The 22,167-nt window shown below is 35.9% G+C and overlaps 1 protein-coding gene across 1 annotated transcript; it reads right to left on the reverse strand.

Annotated features, from left to right (window-relative positions):
- Window positions 1-1,961: 1,961 nt before the first annotated feature.
- LOC143245509 (G1/S-specific cyclin-D2-like) lies at window positions 1,962-21,770 on the reverse strand. The gene is made up of 4 exons (XM_076491872.1): window positions 21,626-21,770; window positions 3,456-3,616; window positions 2,206-2,421; window positions 1,962-1,967 (listed from the first exon to the last, which is right to left on the reverse strand). Exons 1-4 carry the CDS (start codon window positions 21,768-21,770, stop codon window positions 1,962-1,964), a joined length of 528 nt encoding a protein of 175 aa, XP_076347987.1.
- Between the last annotated feature and the right edge of the window lie 397 nt (window positions 21,771-22,167).

Genomic DNA, 22,167 nt, shown 5'->3' on the forward strand with positions numbered 1-22,167 from the left:
CTTACTTAACAGCAACAGCTTTTATGTGATCCATCAATGGCTCTGCAGTAAATATGGAGTTTTTTTCTTCCCCAGAATCGAGTTTTGAAACATGCGGTGATTAGATCACGGATCGTTGGGTAGTTTGGCGCTTTAACAACAAATAAAGAAAACCCTTAACATGTAATCGATATCTGACAATTTCTGTATTCTAGAAAATCTCACTCTGCAAGCAAAAAGAAATTCCTACACCAGTGAATATAATATTTTTCACGGTTAGAAATTATCTCTTAGTGTTTATCAACGTAACTAATAGAGTTTGTGAAAACATTAGAGAAACACAAACACAAAGATAACTTTAGTGTTTGAACGATCGTACGTTTAAAGGTGTCTTTTTATGTGAATGTTGACAAGGCAAGCTTCAATTTACATAATTTGTACGTTTCACTCAGTAAATCGTTAGTAATGATGGACATTAACATTTAATTTTTACTAATGCTTATTTCCAGAAAGTGTGCAGTTAAATCAAACATAAATACACACACACACAAACATATATATATGAATAATTTGCCTGTTTTGGAATTTCGCGCAAAGATGCACGAGAGCTATTTGGGCTAGGCTTCCTTAATTTAGCAATGTAAGACTACAGGAAAGGCAGCTAGTCATCACCACCCACTGCCAGCTCTTGGACTACTCTTTACCAACAAATAGTGGGATAGACCATTATTTTATAATGCCCCGGGAGGTTGCGAGTTGAGTGCTTTTAACCATCTGGCCATATATGTACAGAAGATAGACACAGATACATAGACAGCTGTATAACTATTTCATATATGCTGTCACACGTCACAGTCGTACTTAAGAACAACTAGGATGATAATAAAGTGCAATAGGGTCAAATTAAGAAATTTAATGATATAACATTGTTTCAACACTAATAATACGAGAACATTGTATTCGCCTGACGTTTTCGCACTTGCTCAAACGAACGAGATACTCTAACAGGTATTTGTATAATACAGTTGGTAAAATAACTGCCTTTCAAAAGAAGAAAGAAACTAATGTTTAACAGCCTCAAAATGAAATCAAAAGCTGTGGAAATTAGTCTAATTATTAGGTTTGCGTATTATCAGGTGTTGTTTTCTGTGTTAACGTTTATGGAGGTAAATCTTTTGAACTGGCTTGTTTTGTATTTCGCGCAAAGCTACATGAGGGCTATCTGCGCTAGCCGTCCCTAATTTAGCAATGTAAGACTAGAGGGAAAGCAGCTAGTCATCACCACCCACCGCCAACCCTTGGGCTACTCTTTTACCAACGAATAGTGGGATTGACAGACACATTATAATGCCCCCAATGCTGAAAGACCGAGTTTGTTGAGTGATGGGGATTCGAACCCGCGACGCTCAGATAACGAGTCGAGTGCCTTAACCGCCTGGCCATGCCGGGGCCTGAAATAAATGTAAAAAACGTTATTTGTTCTATTAAGTATTAAAAAAAACGTAACTATAACATTTTGTACAATGTTCGAATAATAAAATTGTCAATCCATTATTGTTAAAAGAATGTGAATACAAAATAAATATATATTTTTAAATAAAGTGCAAAAAAATGACAAAATTTCAATGCCTGTTAGTTCTACTGTAGCAATATTTTACAGCTCTTAACACTAAATTTCGGGGTTCGATTTTTGCGGTGGACACGGTACGATTTGTTTGGATGTCACGCAAAGCTATGCGAAGGATATCTGTGCTAGCCGTTCTAAGTTTTGAAGTGATAAACTATAGGATAGGTAGCTGCTCAACACTTGGGCTACTCTTACTAATCGAGGATTCGCACTAAAGAATCAAAAACTGTATGAAGAAAAATATTATATAATGTACCCTTGCGTTGTTTATTGATCCCAAGCGGTACAGCAGTATGTCTGCGTACATTATAACAACAAAAGCTAGACTTTACATTTGGTGATTAATTAACTTAAGTCACACCTAGAAAGTTTCAAAAAGCTAACCAATCTCAAGTGGCATTTATTTTTGCACTAGCTTGTATTTTCACAGACTAACAATTCTTTTCTTCTAATTTTCTCATACCATGCTTTCAAAATATGACAAACATGAGAACACGATTGAAAGTTTTAAATATATCATAAAACAACAACAAAAATAATTACAACACTGGTATAGATAATGAAGAGAACATAAAAGAAGACAATTCTTGGAAACTTACCAGTAGTTCTTCCTGAGTGACAGAGTTATCAGTGTACTGGCATAGTTTTCTACTCACAAGAGGGACTACTTGACGAAGCTTGGAAGCTAAGAAAAGACAAACAGTTCCTAGCAGCTGCAGTTGACTTCTTTTAAGTTTAACGACTGAGAGAAATCTATCCATGCAGTTCACAGCAAGAGGAAAGACGTCTTGTTGGCAATATTCTCCCTCACAGACCTAGAATAAAGATATGCATCAGGAGATCTCAAGACGACAGTAACTCTTCACACACTGTTGATTATTTTATTATCATAGCGATAGTGTATTCTCTTAAGCACTGTGTTAAAAGAATAAACGAAATTAGGGTTAAAATCGCTCTCTGCCGCATACTAAAATTCACGTAACAATATAAACAACAAGTGTTTTTAATTTTTTTTAGTGCTCTTTTCACTTTGTAGAACGAGCCTTGTATTTTAGTGTTGTAAGTCTGCGCACATACTGTTGGCCTACCAGGGGATTAACGTGAAACGAAATTGTCATCAGTCTATGTAGGAAAATCAGTATTTAATAATACGGTATAATTGTTCTTCAACAGAAACAAAAGCTTATTTGTCAATTCCAAATAATTGTACTAATTCCAGATTATGTCATATTGCATTCGGCAATGAAGCATTACTAACATCAACAACAGATAGGGCCGATTAGAGATGGAGCAGGTGGGCCATTTGGCCTGGGCCACAAGCACAAAGGGGTGGCTTCAGATTTAGACATTTTTTGCACTTGTTAGATTTCGCAGGTTGGTTTTATGTACCTTCTAATAAGAATAAAATGTGACATATACCTCAGTTTAGAACTGCAAATTACACACACAGAGACATGTATATATATATAAGTGAAATATTCAAATCATGTTTCACTTTTCTTTTGGGCTACTGATCATGTTATTTTGTGTTCACGTGTCATAACGTTTTATTTTTATTACAGTCAAGAGGCCTCAAAAGGTAGAGGTGACTCGAGTTCTTCTGAATCTCTGAGAGGACTTGACAACGAAGGTGAACTTACTTTACCAGAGAGCCATGGGGTATGAAAGTGGAAAGTTATATGATTCGGCTAAACTCAGGATACAAAGACATTATTCACATGAATCTCTTGCTTGATAATGATTAAGGTTATATTTTATTAACTTAATAAAATAGAACAATAGAACAGTCGCTCCTTACAATAGAACAAGATTGGCAAACTTATTCAAATTTCAAGACAAGATATCTTACCTCCCACATCCATTCAGTCACTTTCTCTCTCATGTAAGGCTTAAGCTCCGATTGAAGACAAACAAAATATGACGAAGCCAGGCAATATCTGTCTTCTAACTGTAATAAGTTCTGGAGTACTCTTCTGGTGCTTAGAAGAGGTTCTGAAGAGGAGAAAGAGGTGTTTTATCCATCTTCTTGTCACACCATAAGAGCTTTTCCATGGTATTGATGTTGCTGTAATGCTTTATTGATTTATCAGATGAAGAGTCTGAGTGGGGTTGATCGACATCAAGATATCTGGGATGATTCGCAACGAATTTGACACTTTAGTCATAGAGTTGGTTCAGTACATCGGTTGGATTGGAGTATCCGTTACACAGGGCAGCGTAGCCCTTTGTTATTAAACTGTTTAAAAGGAGGATATTTTTACACGTAAAAAAAGTGTAGAAATACAGAAATCTAAACTTTTCACGTGGTTTTTTTGTACTCATAAGTGAAGTTAAAACTAGTCGTAAACGCTAGAAAATAGAATGAAGTATAACATACGCCTTTTGTTACGTAAGTAGCTACTGACTGATCGAACTGGTGTTCTGCTCTTCAGTGAAGATTAGAGTCGACGTCAAAGTAATCTCGTCAGCATGTATGAGAAAGAACGTGAGTCTTGGTCCACGTGGTTGGCCAGCTGATTAGCAGCCTGTGAGTTCAATACGGCGCACTCTGTAAATGACGTATTTTAGAGGCCCTTCCTCGGAAGACGTCACGCGCCTGGTGCAAACCTAAGAGAAAACTATACTCTTTCAACTCCATTCATTGCCGATAGAGTGCGGATAGTTCGTTCAGGATGAAAGTCCTTTGCCTTTGTAGCCCTGATTTTGTGCAATAAAATGGTTGAAAAAGTTCATGTGACATCCGGTAGTTACTGTTTCCTGGAGAAGAGTTATTTTTTAACAAGAAATACCTCCGGCCATTTGATGTGCATGCATGAATCAATAGCACTGTGAAGCACTTTGTGTGTGTCTTTTTTGTTTAGCCAGAACTACAATCTACAAATGACATGATGTTGAACAAAATATCAAATATGCGCTAAGAAAACAAAAATAAATAACTCGCTCTGTAATGTAGAAACATAATTACTAATCTCCCGGCCCGTGTGCCCCCTCCAGTAAATCTTCAGCCTTTCAAGGCTAAAGTTCAGATTTTGATACCCGTAGTGGGTATGTCACAGATAGTCCATTATGTAATTTTGTGCTAATGACATCCAAATCAATCCAGTAACACCCTTAAGGAGGAGAACAATTTGCTCCAGGAGTTCCAAAAAGGGGACTATGTAAGTTGTTCCTCTACAATTGTGATGATACGTGAATATTGACAGAAGTATAAATCTTTAATGTTTTAAGCCCAAGAATGTCTACAAAATCTATGATGACGTCATCGCTGCGTGATAATTGTCAAATATTGATAAAAGTTTGGCCTTAGTTGGTGTTAAAATAAGGGCTTCAATATGGAATTCTGCCCCAGGTATCCATGAACTTCTAGACGATCGTGTTAATTTATATAAGGTACATCTGTACCATCCAAGCTTTTCGGATATAAAGTTTCTTTGTTTTGTAGGGATTTTATTTTTACAGTTTCTTATATTTCGTATAAATTATTCATTTAAAAACTGTATCAACGATTCATATAGCATATACACTAAAAGAATTAAAGCCTGTGTCTAAGTATTACTATTGTCTAAGTCGATTTTTTTGTCCTTATATCAGTTCTAAAAGTGTTGTAAACGGGACAACAACAGTAAGGCAGCTTGACTCAAACAGACAACTTAACCGATAATGAAATAAAATACACACTAATTAATCTATATTCACAGCTACAACCTTATTCAATCGATCTTTCAAACTTCTTGTGAGAGTGGTGAAGAACATTATGTCCTTATCCGTTGCAATTAACTGTTAACACTTAGTTGCAAGTTTTGATTTGAACATAACAGTTTGGATATGAAAACATCGCATTTTATTTTACGTTCTTTTACTCCTATGCACTAGAGTAAGCAATAATTGCAATTGTATAACGTACTGATAATTTTAATTTTGTTCAAACAAATTGACGGTTCGTTACTAAGATTTCACAAAAGTAAAATGTTAAACCAGTAGTAAAGAAAAAGAAGTAAAATCTATGTTATCTTTCACCAGATGGTGTTACTAAAGTCCTTTAGACGTTATGTTTGACACAGCTGGGAACCTTTCTCTTCGATTATTCAGAATTTTTTCTAATAAAAAACTCCACGGAAATAATTCCACACTACAGACTTTATCAATAAAACTGCTTTCTTATCATCAGTTTCTTGGATTATTTTATCAGACGAAGTGTCCTCTTGTGGTTACACAACTGTTTCTAGATTTCATCCACAAGAGATCGATCGTGTAAAATTATCCTTCGTTACTGTTTGTGCGATAGAAGGCTTATAGATGAGATATATTTAATATACGACACCAGTTAATCTTCGCATATCAACTACTAGCATAAATTTCTCTGTAGTGCAATATTACTAGTTTTATAATTTATAATTCATCTCATAAACAAACCAACTAAACATAGATACGAAAAAGAAAAATATATATATATATAAACACAATAATATAAAACAACAAAGTGCAAGAGTGTAATGTAGTTCGGAAATACTTGAACATCTTGTAACTAAAAAGAAAACTTTCGAAGGTTAAGCAAGCTGGGATTTGAATTTTTAATTTGAACTTTACATACAAGTGAGCTAAAAGACCAAGTAAGAACCATCTAGGATTCGGGTTTAGCACCCTCTAATTTTGAGCTATTGAAAAATGAAAGAGCCAAACAACAGCATCATCCACCGCAAAGGCATGGCCCGGCATGGCAAGGCGGGTTTGAGACGTTCGACTCGTAATCTGAGGGTTGCAGTTCGAATCCCCATCACACCAGATATGCTCGCTCTTTTAGCCATGGAGCGTTATAATGTTACGGCCAATCCCACTATTCGTAGATAAAAGAATAACCCAAGAGTTGGTGATGGGTGGTGATAATTAGCTGCCTTCCCTCTAGTCTTACACTGCTAAATTAAGAACGGCTAGCGAAGATGGCCCTCGTGTAGCTTTGCGCGAAATTAAAAAAACAAACAAACCACAAAGGCATTCACCGACTCTTTGAATCAAATAATGGGATCGACTGCCACTTTTATAACGCCCCAACAGCTGAAAGTGTGAAGTGTGCACATTCAGCAGCATCGCAGTGATGTTTCTTTTGCAAGAAACTATCAGCCTTTCGGTTGTGGTAAGTACGTTGTAGTAAGTTTGCCTACGAAACATGCTCGAGTAAGATTTTATAACTGATGATATTAAAGCAGGAAAAAAAATTCTTTAAATGCTGTTTTGAATTTCGCACAAAGCTACACGTAGCTATCTGCGCTAATCGTCCTTAATTCAGCAGTGAAAGACTAGAGGGAAAGCAGCACCCACTAACAACTTTTGGACTACTCTTTTACCAACGAATAGTAGAATTGACCGTCACATTATAATGACCCATGGTTGAAAGAGCGAGCATGCTTGATATGATGGGGATTCGAACCCGCGCCATTCAGATTGGGAGTCGAGCACCTTAACAACCTAAAATGTAAGGAGTCATTTACAACTGCACGTTGTTTAATTGTTTGCTTTGGTATAATATTTTAGGACAGACTCATGGGTGGACTGCAATGACGAAGATTGGAGTGTGTGAACTGGATTACCAGTGGCGCCGACTTGTTTATAATTGAAGAACTACTTCCAATTTAATAATAAATATTACGTACCCCTTTGAAGCTCCAAAATACATCGATAAGGGCAATACAATAAAACGATTTGCTAATTATTTCATTCCAATTTTAAAATTTTAAAATTATGTTTATTGTGCAGAAAAAAATGCATACTACATGTCTAATAAATATAAAACCTTGACAAAATATTATCTAATTGATCGCTTATTGCATCCTTTTTTTTCTACAATCTATACTCACCGTTAATTGCGATAATCTGATAAATTTAACTAACAGTTTCCTTATAAAGAGAAGACCGATTACCTCTAAATATTAAGTTTCTTTAATTCGTAAATTACTTACTTACTTTAATACCGTTCATTACCGATGAGATCCACACATCCTATAATTTTGAGTATTAATTAGAGAATTAGTTGCAACATTGGTTGTATCTTTGTTTACACTTTTTGTGACTCATATATTATTACAATCCTTATAACCAAGAAAGTCACCAAACCTCAAGCAGCTAAGCATATAAGTTTAGATATTATAAGTAAACAAACAAAAGCGGTACCTTGGTTCTCGAACTTAATCTGTTCCAGAAGGCTGTTCGAAAATCGAATCAATTTTTTCCCATAAGAAATACTGTAAATTAAATTAATCTGTTACAGACCTCCAAAAATTACGCATTATGAAGCATTTTAAGTAAAAACATTGATTATTTATACCTGTATAATAATACTTACATGCATAAAGTCAACCACAAAAACCATAAACACAATAAAAAAAATAAATGAAAACTTAACTGCACTTTACCTGTGCTGAGGAGAGCTGATGGCGTAAGTGAAAGGTGGTGAGGAACGTGAGAGTAGGAAAGTTATTATTGTTTGGAAGGAGTCACCTTCCATAAAAACGTCAGGTAACTCTCCTTCTGGGGTTCTTTCTCTTTTCTGTCTCTTTGCACCGCTACAACCTGCTTGAGACTCACTGGACCTATTTCTCACGAAAAACTTGTCTAATGAGGTTTGTTTCTGCCTGCATTTTAAAATGTTTCCGAAGTAAGACATGGCATTGTTATTGAAGAGGTTTATGCTGCGGTTTGCTACAGCTTTGTCAGGGTGAAAGTTTTCCAGAAAACTTTGTAACTCTCCCATTTTTACACATTTCCATGATTAGTGAACTAGGAACATCCTCCCTTCCTTCCACCTCATCTGAAGACACTTCCTCAGTTGCCTTCTGTTGCTGCTCCTTCTGAAGGTCTTGGAGTTCTTCCGTGGTGAGCTCAGTGTTGTGGTCCTCCACCAACTCCTACACATCATCACCACTCACATTCAAGCCCATATACTTGCCTAATGAGACAATATCCTCGACAACAGGCTCAGCCTCGAAGCCTTCAAAGTCTCTATCTGCTACAGAGTCTGTCCACAATTTCTTCCAGACTGAGTTCATTGTCTTCAAAGACACTTCCCTCCAGGATTTGTCTATGATCCTCAAGCAATGGAGGATATTAGAGTGATTTTTCCAGAACTTTCTGAGGGTTAACTCTGTGTCAGAGGTCACTTCAAAGCACCTTTGAAACAGTGCTTTGGTGTAGTTTCTTAAAGTTCAATATGACCTGCTAGTCCGTAGGCTGAATGAGAGGAGCCGTGTTAGGGGGCAAGAACTTCACCATAATAAAGCTATACTCCTCCACCAACCCGTTCTCCAAATCTGGTGGGTGAGCAGGTGCATTGTTCATCACAAGAAGGGCCTTGAGTGGCAACTGTTTTTCTGTGAGGTAATGTTTTACACTTGGGACAAACACTTCATGAACTCACTCCATAAAAAATTGCCTGGTTACCCATGTTTTACTATTAGCCCTCCACATGAAATTTAGTTTACTTTCCAGGACATTACTTTTCTTAAAACTTCTCGGGTTCTCAGAATGGTACACAAGCAATGGCTTACGTTTTACGTCCCCACTTGCACTACTACATAACAGTAAAGATACCCTGTCCTTCATTGGCTTGTGTCCTAGCAGTGACTTCTTCTCCTTGGTGATGTAGGTCCTCTTTGGCATTTTCTTCCAAAAGAGGCCTGTCTCATCACAGTTAAACACTTGTTGGGGAATAAAACCCTCAGCTCCTACATAGTCCTTAAATTCCCTAACAAATTTATCAGCAACGTCTTTGTTAGAACTGGCACCCTCCCCATGTCTCACCACACTATGTATGCCATTTCTCTTTCTAAATTTTTCAAACCACTCCTACTAGCCTTAATGGCATCACTTGTATCAGCACTCATTCCAGGGGTGTTTTTCAGGAGATCAGCATGCAACTGCTTTGCTTTCTCACAAATGATGGTCTCAGAAATGCTATCACCAGCTGTTTTTCGTGTACATAAATCAACAACAGTTTTTCTATTGTTTGTGATTTTTGTTTCGTAAGCACTGTCACTCCTTTTGCAACATTAACTCCTTTGATGACATCTTTATTTTTCAGTATGGTGAAGACTATAGACTTCTCCATACCAAACTGTGTAGCAAGGTCAGACAGGTGAACACCACTCTCATACTTCGCTATAAGATCTTTTTGCACTTCTATTGTGGCTCTAGCAACTTTTCTTTTTGGTTTGCTGCTTTCATTATCCTTCTTTGACCCCATGGTGGCTTATTTAATCAGAATATTTAGAAAAACAACAAAAACAAAACAAAAAGAAAAACGAGAACGTTCACAGCAGATTTTAGCGGGGGTGTGGACTGAGCGACAGGTGCGGGTAAAATATTTTGGGCAAGCTTGGCGTGGGCTGAAAATGGTTCGGGCCACGACAGCTTGATTCGGGAACCGAGTTTGTGTTCGACAACCGAGACATTTTTTTCTCAAATAATATGTTCGAAAATCGAATTGTTCGAGAAGGGAGTCGTTCGAGAACCGAGGTACCATTATATGTCCAAAGTGTCGATATGATTGGTAATTCTACTAGTAAACTTATTATATTTAATATGAGATAAATAAACGGTTTCACAATTAGTTTCAAATGGAGTTTCATTTTGGTTGCTCTCTGGATGCATTTTCGAGTGACTTGTCATTATGTGACTGGTTGTTGTTATTTACTTCATTGGCTTGCTATTACCTAATTGGCGGCTGTTGTTTACTTGAGTGGCTTTCCATTACGTGACTGGTTGTTCTTATTTACGTGAGTAGGTTGTCATTATCTGGATGGTTGTTGTTGTTTACGTAATTGGCGTGTTATTATCTTGTTGGTTGTTGCTGTTTACTTTGACCCAATGTTTGCGTTCAAGTAATCCATTGTATGCGCCTTTAAATCAATGTTGAATACATGTTAGTTGACGAGTTCTTATTTTCAATTTTACGTTACTTAACCACGCCTTTAGTAATTTTGAATTCACTTGCCCCTGAAAACGTGGGTAACATTTGTTTAAAATCTACAAAAAGAAAAAAGAGAGACCCAGCATGGCTAGGTGGTTAAGGCACCCGACTCGTAATCTGTGGGTTGCGGGTTCGAATCCCCATCACACCAAACATGCTCAACCTTTCAGCCGCAGGGGCGTTATAAAGTGAGGGTCAATCTCACTATTCGTTGGTAAAAGAGTAGCCAAAGAATTGGCAGGGGATAGTGATGACTAGCTGCCTTCCTTCTAGTCTTAAACTGCTAAATTAGAAACGGCTAGCGCAGATAGCCCTCGTATAGCTTTGGGCGAAATTCAAAACAAACAAACAGTCTGCAAAAAAAAATGTTGAGAAATGATACTTATTAAAAATAATTCATCCATCAAGATACATGAAAAGCATAACTTTTGTTACGAATACCACATGATGGAAAACGACAAAGAAAAGAGTAAACAATATAATAACTAGGTCTCAGAGTTGGTAACAACATTCCACTTCTCAGTAGAAGTTAATTAAATGGTCATATGGTTATAGTAGAAGATACGGACAAAATCCACAGTTTGAAACTTTTAAATGAAAAAGAACCCGAAGCTAGAGGTGAGTAAAATTTTGGTGTTCAAGAAATGTTCGTAACATCAATCTGTAAAGTCTAAAATTTGTACAGTTTTGTTTTCTAACTCTCCTTCAGCGGATCGTGAGTAAACTTGAGGGCTTTTCGAGCAACAAGTTGTACTTCGATCATCACGACAGACACAACGCAGGCACCCCTTCTGCAGATTTGCGCTAATGCAAATATGCAAATGATTTTGCATGCTTTAGAGCAAAGCCACATTGGGGTGTCTCTTGTGTGTGCCGCGAGGAATCTAACCTCGGACGTTTTAAGTCCACAAACTTACTGTTATTCCACCACGGACTATAGGATAGAATAAAAAACACTTATTGCGATTGAACAACGACAGATGGCTCTTCTTCGGTAATTGATACATCTATATTTCAAAGGTCAGTAAATTCTTGTAAACTTTTTAAAGGGATATACTGATAATGAAACACATGAACAGAGAAACAAATTTTAAGGCTCATTACTCGTGAGTATTTACAACACTAAAATCAGGAGTTCGATTACCCTCGGTATGCACAGCAGATAATAGTTCGATAAGGAAAGCACACACACACACACTCAACAGGAAACGATGTGCGTATTTATATTTAAATTATTCTTTACTTAATGCCACTTTCTCTGAGAGACGGGCTAAACAGACAATGTAGAGTCAGGCATATCTAGTCCTAATTTAGAGTCTTTAGAGAGCAACTAGTCAGCAGTACCAGCCGTCTTACATGCGACTACTCCTAATCTTATAGTAGGTTTGACTATCATATTTATAACGTCTCCCAAATTTATTTAACGATATAGCGCGACTCGAATCTTGGATTTTATAGTGCGCAGTCCGGAACATTAACTGCTAGGTAATGCCTAGTTCTTGTACTTTACTGTATTTATAAAGTTTACTAAATCATTTTATTCAACAAACATACGAAATACGCTAAATATTCTGCGTAGAACATTAAATACACATTCTATTTCCTTACTAGAAGAGCCAGGAATGGTTTGCTGGTCATCATTCGGCCGTGATAATCAATCCTATTATTGTGGCTGTGGGTTCCTATTATCTAGGTTCTTTCCATGTGGTTAGTAGTTATAAATTGTGGACAGCTATATTTGAATACTAAATGGTGTCTGATATGACCTTTTTAGTCCGCGTACATATGAGATGGTGTTCAAGCTAAAAAAAAATCCAATTCATTCACAGAAATGACTTCTAAAATGAAAAAAATAAATTTATAAGAAAGACACTCTTAATGTTTTGGATCCAGGTAAAAAAAGAGAGATAAGTACATTTATATCTTATTGTTAAAGCATTTTTAGATGGTGCTTTAAAGAAAAAAGAGAAAGCATAGAAAATATATTAATTTTCGAGCAGGTTGGACTGGCGAACATAATTCATTGTTAGTAGGTCAAACTATAAAAGCTTCTGTAAACTATGTATAGAAACAAAAAAAAAGAAACAACTAATTATATATATAGAGAGACACATTTATCATCAAGATAAAAGTGAAAATTTATCATCTATAATTCTTTTTTATCTTAGAAGCAAATATGCATAAGTATCACTAACAATCGTTTCTAATGCTATTTGACAATTTAATACTTGCATATCATCTATGTTCTCAATAGATATTTTTAGGTAATAGGATAAGTAACCATTTTTAGTGCTGTTGTTTGTGCATTTGAACATCTAAGCAACAACACAAGACATGACACATATTTCTAGTAAAACGTTTTACAAAAATCACTTTAAGTGTCCAATAAAATATTACCTAACCGTACTAATGAATGAAACGTAGTTTTGATCGAGACATTGCGTTTCTTACTCTCAGGAAACTATCTTGTAACGACCTTTTGTATAATGTTGATCTTTGTTAGTTGATCCAATCAAGTCACGTTTCTTTGATCTTGTTATATAGATACTATTTGGTTAGTTGATCCAGTGAAGCCACTATTTCTATAATCTCGATATACTGATACAATTGGTTAGTGAATCCTGTAAAGCTACTGTTTTCATGATCTTCTAATACCATTGGTTAGTTGATACAAACAAACCACTATTTCCATGATCTTGATATATTGATGTCATTCGGTAAGTTGATGTAGACAAAGAATCTTTACCATCTTTAGATGTTAATTCCATTGGTTAGTTGATAGAGTCAAGACAATATTTCCATGGTCTTGTTATTCTGATACCATTGGTTAATTGATAAAGTCAAATCAGTATTTTCACGATTGTGGTATATTTACATTATTGGTTAGTTGATCCACATAAAATCAGCATTTTTCTTCCCTTCATACACTGGATGGCTACTTTATTCACATTTATATCCACTAACAGGTTGGGTCAACTTTTGCTCTAATGACAGCCATGACACAGCGTAACATAGAATCTGCAAGTTATTGGAACTTGTCCCTAGAGTAATTAATATTGTGCATAATTCAAGGAGCGGAATAAACAATGGATTGTGATGACGAATGTGTCTTGCAAGTTCATTCCACGGATCTGAATCAGATTCGGAGCTCATGATAGCCACCGGAGATGTATGAAGTCTGTTATTTTTCTCAAACCACGAATTTCGAATTTGTAATTTGGTACGGAGAATGGAAGCATCGTTATCTTGAAAGTAATTGTTTCCATCAGGACACAAATGGAACATCGCTGGAGGAACTTGACCAGACATAATGCTGAGGTAAGTCGTAACGTTCATTCTTTTTTCTAAAGAGACTTAGGGTCTCAAGAGGTTTGTACCAAACCATAAACCAATCACCAAAAGCCAGAAAATTTTAATGAAAAGTTGAGTGATTCGTGTGGCTTTCCCCAAACTCTTTTCTCCCATATGTAGAAGAAAAAGGTAAAACGTGATTCTACCGATCACATCAGTTTACACCATTTCTTATTAGTTCAATGGCTGTGATACTTACACAACTAAAGAATTTCTTTTTTTTGTAGTTTATAACTAAGATCAATGGTTCTCTGTTGCTATACTCCAATTGTTGTAACATTCTACACCTAATATTCGTGGCAATGGGTATAGGTCGCTCTGTAGAGAATGTTTGTTAGTTAGTGTATCACCTCACGTCAAATGGACTTTATCATCCTCTCAAACCTTCTTTATCTTATTTTTGTCATTATTGTGTTCGCGGCCACAATTTACCTTTTATTCAACTTATTTCGTTGCTGATAAAAACTGGAGTGATCGATGTCTTGGAGCATTTTACCCATGAAACTTTATTGGTCACTGTGGCACTTGCTAGATTTGTATCCACTATCATGCCTTTTTAAATGCTGTAATACTCTTATAATTTCCTCATACCTGTTATTCTAAGTGAAGATATACTTCTTCTTGTCACTTATAATGCTGTATAGATCTCTTGACACATGTTATCAATCTACGCTGTATCTACAACTAAAGATAGGCCCAAGTTTAATGAGCTACACAGGAACTGACGAAAAGGCTAACCAATGTATTCTGATCAAAGGTGAGTAAGCCTGATCAAGAAGCAAAAATGTATTCATAGGACAGATGGTATTGGTATTAAAACTGTAAACAAAATCAACCTTCTTAGGTCATCTTCAGGTTATCAAAGAGAGTGTCATTATGAATGGTCAAGCACTTTACGTATTATACTGTGTGCTAAAAAATTAAAAAATGTGTAGTTTGTTCTCGAAATTTCGTAGTTTTTTTCTCAATGTTAGGCAAACAAACTTATGATTTAGAAATATAACCAGTTGTCTGTATGTTATCAAAATGTATACATTTAGCAAAAAATTGCTGCAATATATAAGAAGAGCGACAAACGTGACTTTGATCATCATTTTAAGAGTTTATTTTGAAAAGATGTAACAGTAATAATAATAATAAGCCGACTGACGGTATCAAATGTTTGATATGCGATTCTGTGTCTTAAGGTGAGTGCATACAATTTATCTGTTTATTTTACTCTTTGTATGTATCTCTCTCTCTGTCCTTCTGTTCTCTATTTCTATCTATCTTAGGTCTCGTACGACCTCGTAGTTAGGGCACTCGACTCGCAATCTTCGAGCACAAGGTTCGAATCTCTTCAATTTGGGGGCGTTATAATATGACAGGCAATCCCTATGTTTAATTACAATATTTCAAGAGTTGGTGGTGGATTAACAGCTGCCTTCTCTCTTATCTTTCACTTCTAAAAAAATAGACAGTTAGTGTGGATATCTATCAATTAGTTTGGTGTAAAATTTGAAAAAACACACTCTTTCTCTCCATTCCCATCCATCTTACTCCCATCTATCTATATCACTGTATAACTGTTTATCTCTGTCTGGTTAATTATCTATCCCTCTTTCTGTTTATCTATTCACCTACCTTTGTATGTATCTGCCAATCAACTTTTTACAGACAGCTGTTGTAGCTTGTTGTGTATAAGACCCTGAGAACATAAACAAACGTAGACTCTCACCTATATGATACGATACTAAACACAAGAGTCCATAAGTTCATGAAACGTACAACTGTTATCGTGGATAACCACATATTCTCCTTATCCTGTCAGTCACTGATAGTATTTAATAACGAATATGTTAATTTAATCAGACTCCTATCAATAAAAACTCAAGTGTTTCTCTATTTTTTATCTTGAAATATTTTAAGGGCTAAAGGTATTCATGAATTGACTTCTTAGAAAGTCAATTCATAAAACTAGGTGCGTCAGTTCCACAACATTCATTGATGTACGACATGTGTAGAATATAATTTATTTTATATAAATCCTTATCAAGGCATGATACTTGCATGGATAAGAACTAAACATTAACTAAAATTAATAAAGCTTATTTATTATACTTCTATTATTAGGAATATGCAATGTCATAAAACAAAAATTTATAATGTATTGATTCGTAATTTGGGCACTCTTACTGTTATCGATACTTTCGCCCATAATCCCAATAATAACTCTCTAGACTGGCCGCCAGGTTAAGATTATAGTGATGGCCCCCGCTGATATAGCAATAAGTCCACAGATTTACAAGGCTAAAATAAGCGGTTCGATTTCCCTCGGTGAACACAGCAGATAGCCCGATGTGGCTTTGTTATAAGAAAAAAAAACACGTAAAAAAAAGATATATATATAATTTATGGTACATAATATTTTAATCTTTACCTTCAATGGTTTGTTCGTTTTAGATCAAAACCACATTGGGCAATCTGCTATGTCCATTGTAGGAAATAGAGTCTCAGATGTCAGCGTTGTAAGTCTGTAGTCACCGTAAATAGGATCAGAAAGAATGTTGTATGATTTTACTTACATGATATCTATAATAATTATTGAGTGACTTTGGTCAATCGAATTACGAAATCAATACTTTTAACCTGGAATAAACAATAACAAACAATAATGTAATTATTACTCCAAATTAATTTTATAAAATTAGATCACAAGGATTATTCGTGTTTTATTAAACTTAAGCTACGTTGGATAATGTTAAATATCATTCAAGTTTGAGAACACTTTAAAACATATATTGTGGTATGAGTTACAAGTACCACTTTCAAGTAGTTATTTTTGATAACCTAAATAGATTTGTTTATTTGTCTCAAATTATGAGAAAAGTTAAACGTTTTGTTTCGTTTTTAAGTGATCGAGTAGATTTTATTGTCGTTTTGATGTGAAAACTTTATGTGGAAAAATAAAATATTACTCACAAGAAGAGAGTGCTGATAAATATATCTACACGAAACTAATTTGTTATCTAAAAAACAAATAACGTTGATGATAACAAGCTGTGGTTACACTTAATTGCATGCGATTTGTTGGTGTAGACAGTTTAACATCCACAACCAGATTCAGGAAATCGCTGAAGAAAAACGAATCGATTACTATTACCAACTTTTTAAGAACAACCTGACTATACTTGTAATACCTTACATACAACCATTGACACGCACACTCACTGGTATTCATGAGGGTTATTCCCAACAACACGATCTGGGTTTAACATTTCACAAACAGGTCATTAGAAAATATAGAATCACTATAATACTGAATTGATAGATTAGAGGAAACGTAGTTCACTAAAAATACTCGCCGTCAAATATTAAGCTACTCTGATGGAATAGTAGGATTTGACCGTCACTCTTATAACGCATTATTAGTTCCCCATCTTAATATGCAACTATAAATATGTTGACAACGTTAATGTTGTCTTTGAACTTATGTCGTTTCTGAAAATGAGTTTATAGCTTTTTTACCCACGGCTAATATCCGAGAACTTCTTGTAGAATTGTACATGCATGGATTGGTTCATGACTAGTATCCGACCACTTTACGTGAATCGACATATCCATGGATTAGCTCAGCTAGTATCCGACACTTCAGTTGAATGACTCATTTATGGATTTGCTCAGATTAGTATCCAACCTCTTCACGTGGAATTCCGCATGCATGGATTGGCTCACGACTAGTATCAGACCACTTCCTGTGGAAAGCCGCATGCTTATGTAAGCTTATGACTGGAGTAATATGTCCCGATCCTTTCCGAAAAAGGATTTTTGTATAGCGAGATTGTTGAAGGCAAAAGAACAAAACATTTCAAAGAGGTAGGTGGCCTTCAGCACGAAATTGAAAAACAAAAACTCGTACAGCAGAACATTTACAGGTGAGAAACCGGTTCTAAAGTAATACCTAATGAAACAAAGCCTTCATTCACAAAATGAATGCTGCAGTTAGGAAGAAACCCACTTTAAAAGGTCATTGCGATAAAGGTGAGCATAAGAAATAATAAACAATAATATTTAATTTGGCAAGATTCACAATCGCCGAATCAACTGTTATTTTCATGAGAAATATATATAAAAATATAGAATCACAGCAACCTTTTCTTCCTTAAACCTGTCAAGTCTACTGGTGTATCATAACTTCAATTAACGTACGTTCCTTTGGTCTTAGAAGCCAACGACTACATACAATAGACTGTCTGTGGAAAGTTTATTCAAGAGGTGTGGCTTAATGTTGATCTTTCAGCCCTTCGCAACAGTTACTTACATTAGAAATTGCGATGTCGGGCCATAGAATGTTATCACGGTCATCAGACTGAAAAGGACCATCGAAAGAGTAAAGGCAAAGAACCTGAAACACCATTCTTGTCAAGTTAGATTAACTTCGATAGACAGTTAGAATAAGACAACTTGAGGTTTCGTAGTTCTGATTCAAACCTTGTTCTAGTAATGAATTTATGTGTATCAAACGGTTTGGAATTTCTAAAACACTTAAGGAAACTTAGTAATAAATAGTACAATCTGTGGCAGTTTTGAAATGGCGTTGTTAGAGAAATATTTCTCTTTAAACTACAATACAATTAAGCATTGATCAGATATATAGAAGTAAATGAATATATTAATTCCAAATTCAATAACACCAAATTTTACAGTGGGCAAGTCCTGAGACTTACAACTTTTCGACTGAAATTCAAATACATTTTTAGAAGTTAATCTTACGTGCCTGGTATGGCCAGGTAATTAAGGAACTTGATCCGTAATTCTGAGGGTCGCGGCTTCGAATCCCCGTCACACTAAACATGCACGGCTGAAAGGTTATAACGTGACGACCAATCCTACTGTTCGTTGGCAAAAGAGTAGCCCAAGAGTTGGCGATGGGTAATGATGACTAGCTGATTTCCCTTTATTTAGTCTTACACTGTTAAATTAGGAACGGCTAGCGCAGATAGCCCTTGTGTATCTTTGCGTGAAATTAAAAAACAAACAGATTCTTACTTCTTAAAGACTGGATGATGCTGATCGAAACGTGGTAAATATCAAAATAAGAACTTTTATACTGTGAAAGTTGAAGCTAATATATTTTTCAATAAATGTTTTACTTCAGTAGGCTCCTAGCTAAGCATTAAGTGAACATATACTTTTCTGGCTTGTAATTTTATAAATTACGGATATTTTCAGCAAGGAAACACATTTATATGTTTGTTTTAAGTGAAGCATAAAGCTACACAATAAGTTTCTACTCACCACCACGGGTATCGTAGCCCGGTTTCTGGCGTTATAAGTCCGCAGATATACCGCTGTGCCTCTTGTGGGGGGGGGGGGGGCAGGAAATACATTTATAATTAACTAAACTTCATATGATCTGATAATTGGATGAACCAAAATTTCCTCTTATATATCAAATATATCTTAGTGTTCACTATATGGAGTAGATAATTCCCCCTCCTTACTATGCAACCGTAGATATGTTTACTACTTTATTGTTCACTTAATTTTCGTCTTGATTTAATACTTCACAAAAGTTGATTAAACATATCTAAGTAATATTTCAGTTTTTACATATCATCCCAATTCCTTTATCATTTGGCTGTTTATTTAAGAGGAAAGCTACATTGGTCTATCTGCTGTGTCCGCCGCATTGAATCGTACCCAGAAGTTTAGTCAATAGACTTATCGTTGTCCAACCAGGGGACCGTTTATCATTTAAGCTCATTATAATTTTATAATAGCTACTAACAGAATTAAAATCTTTAAACTTATGAAGCCATCTGAAGACATGGAGAATTCGAAATTTATATTCTATTCAGTTATCAGATATAATAAACGAGGAGTTAATAACAACAAATAAACATCTTAAACGTCAGTATTTTTAGCCGCAGCACAGCATTTTTTTTTCTTTCAAATACAAACTTTTAATTCATAGCCCCCTCATCTCTTGACCGATTTGAGGTATAATCACACTTGTGGACTTACAAAAATCACACTCTTTCGACTAATATATTTGAACATGCCCAGGGTTTCAAAGATTAATTTACTATAATCCTGCCTAAAATAATTTCAGTTTGAAGGTAGGCTGGTAGAGATCTTGGTGAGTAATAAAATCGAATCAGGTGTACACGCGCCCCACGTTTGGTATGGCTGGTGCACAAAAAATATAGCTAATAAAAAGAAACAGGTCTCACAGATTGATTTCTTTTAAACCTGCTAAATTATGGTAAAATTTCAAAATTTTAAAAATATCTTTTACATTTGACAGCTTAGTAAATACTTTACGTTCTACTACACCAATAAAAACTATTTTTTCTATATTTAGTGAATTAATAATAAATGGTAATTACTTCAAAATTTAACGTCCACGATAAAATACTATCATATTCTGTTTATTTTACAACAAAATATTTTTAGGCCAATTACTTGTTCTTGAAAGTGGCTCTACAATATATTTTTTCCAACTGTTTCCAAAACTTCTCAGATCATCCTTTTTTAAGATGAAAAAATTGCAGTTTTTAATAAATCTCTTCTTACATTAGATAAAAATATATCCTTGATCCTATAGCATTGATAAGAAGCCAAACTGCCTGCAACGGCTCTCCAACAACGTACTAAAGCAATCGTAAAAAGCCTCAAGTACACTACATGGCCAAAATTATGTGGACACCTCTTCTAACCTCCAGCTAGTACAGCGGTATGTCTACGGATTTACAATGCTGAAATGAGGGGTTCTATTCCCCTCAGTGGGCTTAGCAGATAGCCCGATGTGGCTTTGCTATACACACACACCTTATAATTAGTGGATTCAGCCACGCCCATTGCTGACAGCTGCATAAAATCAAGCACACAGCCATGAAATCTCCACAAACAAGCACTGGTAGTAAAATGGATCGTACTGAAAAGCTCAGTAACTTTCAACGTGGCACTGTCATTGGATGCTAACTTTCCAACAAGTCAGTTCGTCAAATTTCTGCCTTGCTAGAGCTGCCCCGGTCAATTGTAAGTGGTGTTATTTTGAAGTGGAAACGTCTAGGGGCAACAACAGCTCAGCCACGAAGCGGTGGACCACATAATCTCACAGAACGGGACTGCTGAGTGCTGAGGAGAGTAAAAATAGTCTGTCCACAGTTGCAACACTCACTACTGAGTTCCAAACTGCCTCTGGAAGCAACGTCAGCACAAGAACTGTTTGTAAGGTGTTTCATGAAGTGGGTTTCTATGGCCAAGCAGCCACACACAAGCCTAAGATCACCATGCACAATGCCAAACGTCGGCTGGAGTGGTATAAAGCACACCGTCATTGGATTCTGGAGCAGTGGAAACGCGTTCTCTGGAGTGATGAATCATGCTTCACTATCTGGTAGTCTGATGGACGAATCTTGGTTTGGCAGGTGCCAGGAGAACGCTATCCGCCTGAATGTATAGTGTCAACTGTAAAGTTTTGTGGAGGAGGAATAACGGTCAGGGGCTATTTTTCATGGTTTGTGCTGGGCTCTTTAGTTCCAAAGAAGGGAAATTAATGCTAGAGCATACAATGACATTCTAGAGAATTAGGTGCTTCCAACTTTGTGGCAACAGTTTTGGGGAAGGCCCTTTTTCGTTTCAGCATGACAATGCCCCCATGCACAAAGCGAGGTCCATAAAGACATAGTTTGCCAAGGCTGGTGTGGAAGAACTTGACTTACCTGTATAGAGCCATGTCCTTAACCCCAACGAACACCTTTGGGATGAATTGGAACGCCTAATGCGAGCCATCCCTTCTCGCTCGACATCAGTACCAGACCTCACTAATGCTCTTGTGGCTGAATAGGAGCGAATCTCAGCAACCATATTTCAAATTCTAGTAAAGGCTGTTAGAGAAACAAAGGGGTACCAACTCTATATTAATGTCCATGGTTTTGGAGTGAGATGTTAAACAAGCACATAAGGGTGCGATGGTCGGGTGTCTACATACTTTTTGCCATTTAGTGTATGCTAGATTTACCTAACTTACAAATTCTTACAACTGAAATATTTCAAAATAATTGCATTATATTTTTATTCCCACCTGAGTACCTTGAATCTCAGAATTTCATTTAAAACGAAAAATAAATCAAATTTGTGTTATATATTTATAGACCTTTAGATCAAAGGTAATAACGAATATCTCGGAGTCATCCAACTTTATCAACGTCTGGTATTAAATTGTTAACATTATCAAACAATTTTTTTTTCTCATGTATCATTG

Source organism: Tachypleus tridentatus, chromosome 2 (genome assembly GCF_004210375.1).
Source record: "Tachypleus tridentatus isolate NWPU-2018 chromosome 2, ASM421037v1, whole genome shotgun sequence".
NCBI classification, from domain to species: Eukaryota; Metazoa; Arthropoda; class Merostomata; order Xiphosura; family Limulidae; genus Tachypleus; species Tachypleus tridentatus.